This window comes from Juglans regia, chromosome 10 (genome assembly GCF_001411555.2).
Source record: "Juglans regia cultivar Chandler chromosome 10, Walnut 2.0, whole genome shotgun sequence".
NCBI classification, from domain to species: domain Eukaryota; kingdom Viridiplantae; phylum Streptophyta; class Magnoliopsida; order Fagales; family Juglandaceae; genus Juglans; species Juglans regia.
The window spans coordinates 14,939,848-14,941,520 of NC_049910.1; the positions used below are offsets into that span (position 1 = coordinate 14,939,848).

Consider the following 1,673-nt stretch of genomic DNA (forward strand, 5'->3'; position numbering starts at 1 on the left):
CTTGATTGTGTTCTTTGAATGCAAGTTCATATTCAATTTATGCGTGGATGACTTTGTTTTCCATGTGGGAGTTTGTTGTATTTTTAAGCATGCTATGATAATAGACAGACATGATCTTATTTAAATATTTCATCAACCAACTCAGAGACCTCTTCTAAAATAAAGAAAGAAAAAACCAAATAAAAGCAGAGAGATGAGATAGAGATAGTACGTGGCTTGATTGCATTTTCCGTCGATGAAAGAAATGTCCACCTGGAGAGAGCATCTCTTTCCCCGTGTCCTTGTATATAAAGTCCCCATTCTCATTCTGAAACATACCACAGAGAGGGAGATGAGGAGCATGAAAGGGGAAGTGGTGCTCAATGTTCCTGCCGAGAAGGCCTGGGAAATGTACACAGACAACGAAATTATTAGCAAAATAAATCCGGAAATGCTTGCCCAAGCTGAATACATCAAAGGAGATGGCAGCCCCGGGAGTCTTGGGCGTTTCAAGCTCGGCCCTGGTAGTGTCTTTCACTGATCTCAAAGCTCGAGTATCTGCGAGTCTCCCTTTATTCTCTATATATATATATACATGCACTTCCGTTTGGCATGATTGATATCTTACCCTATCTCGTTCCAGCTCAATTGAAGTGGTAGAGATAATAAATCTTAAGAGTCTTTCAGCAAACAAGAACACTTCTCTACATATAGGTAAAAATAAAAATAAAAATAAAAAAATACTTGACCAAGTTGAGGATGGATGTCCAAACTCTCAGTCATCAAAAGCTCCCTAGAATGACAATTTCTAACTTGAGTTCAAGTCCTAGATTCCATCGACCTTATTTCTTAAACCGATCTAGCCAAAAAAGAAAACGAAAAAAGAACAAAACCCATTGCATTCATGGCAATATTAGTAGCATAATTTTGGGTATTGAGATTCCTAATGGAAATTAATAACTAACCACGCAAAATGTTCTGTACTTTTCAGGCGTCAGCAAATACGTGAAAGAATCAACTCAGAAGATAGAGAAGGTGGAGAAAGGGAAGTCGGTAACATATAGTGTAATTGGAGGTGATCTAACTAGGATGTATGAACCATATAAGGTTACCTTCTCATTTATACCAGTGCAAGGAAAAGAGAAGGAGATGTGCGTGGCTGAATGGAGGGCAGAGTTTGAGGCATTGACGCCGGCAACGCCTCCACCAGAACAGGCGAGGGATGCAGCTCTGGGTTTCCTCAAGTGGTTTGACAAGTTTGAGCCATGCTTCTAGCTAGCCACCTTAAATAAATGAGCCATGTTGAACTATAACATGTACTGTGCTACTTTGTGTTTTATACTTTTATATTACAACTCTGATCATAAAAATTTCTTAATGATCAAAAGCTATATATGTTAAAAGTACAGTCCATGCATGTGGGGAATTAAGTACTCGATGATGTGGGATGTCATGATTGGTTATGTTTGCCTACTGATAAACAATTTCATCATACGTGTGATCATTTTTGGAGAACCTGATATCCCAAAATAAACAGAGTTGTATGTGTGGGCTTTCTGGAAAGGGAAAAAAAAAAGGAAAAAAAAAATGGGAATTATTATTGTAGCCGATTAGTGGTAGTGAAAGGATTAGCTATTGAGTACTCCAACTCTCTCTATAGATGAGTTCTCCTTAGTATCCAGTAAATCCCTTTA

The 1,673-nt window shown here is 38.2% G+C and overlaps 1 protein-coding gene across 1 annotated transcript; it reads left to right on the top strand.

Moving 5' to 3' along the window:
• The first annotated feature begins 307 nt into the window (after window positions 1–307).
• On the top strand, window positions 308–1,387 carry LOC109021846 (MLP-like protein 423). Its single transcript, XM_019004577.2, has 2 exons — window positions 308–503; window positions 971–1,387. Exons 1-2 carry the CDS (start codon window positions 332–334, stop codon window positions 1,252–1,254), a joined length of 456 nt encoding a protein of 151 aa, XP_018860122.2. The 5' UTR covers window positions 308–331; the 3' UTR covers window positions 1,255–1,387.
• Window positions 1,388–1,673: the final 286 nt, after the last annotated feature.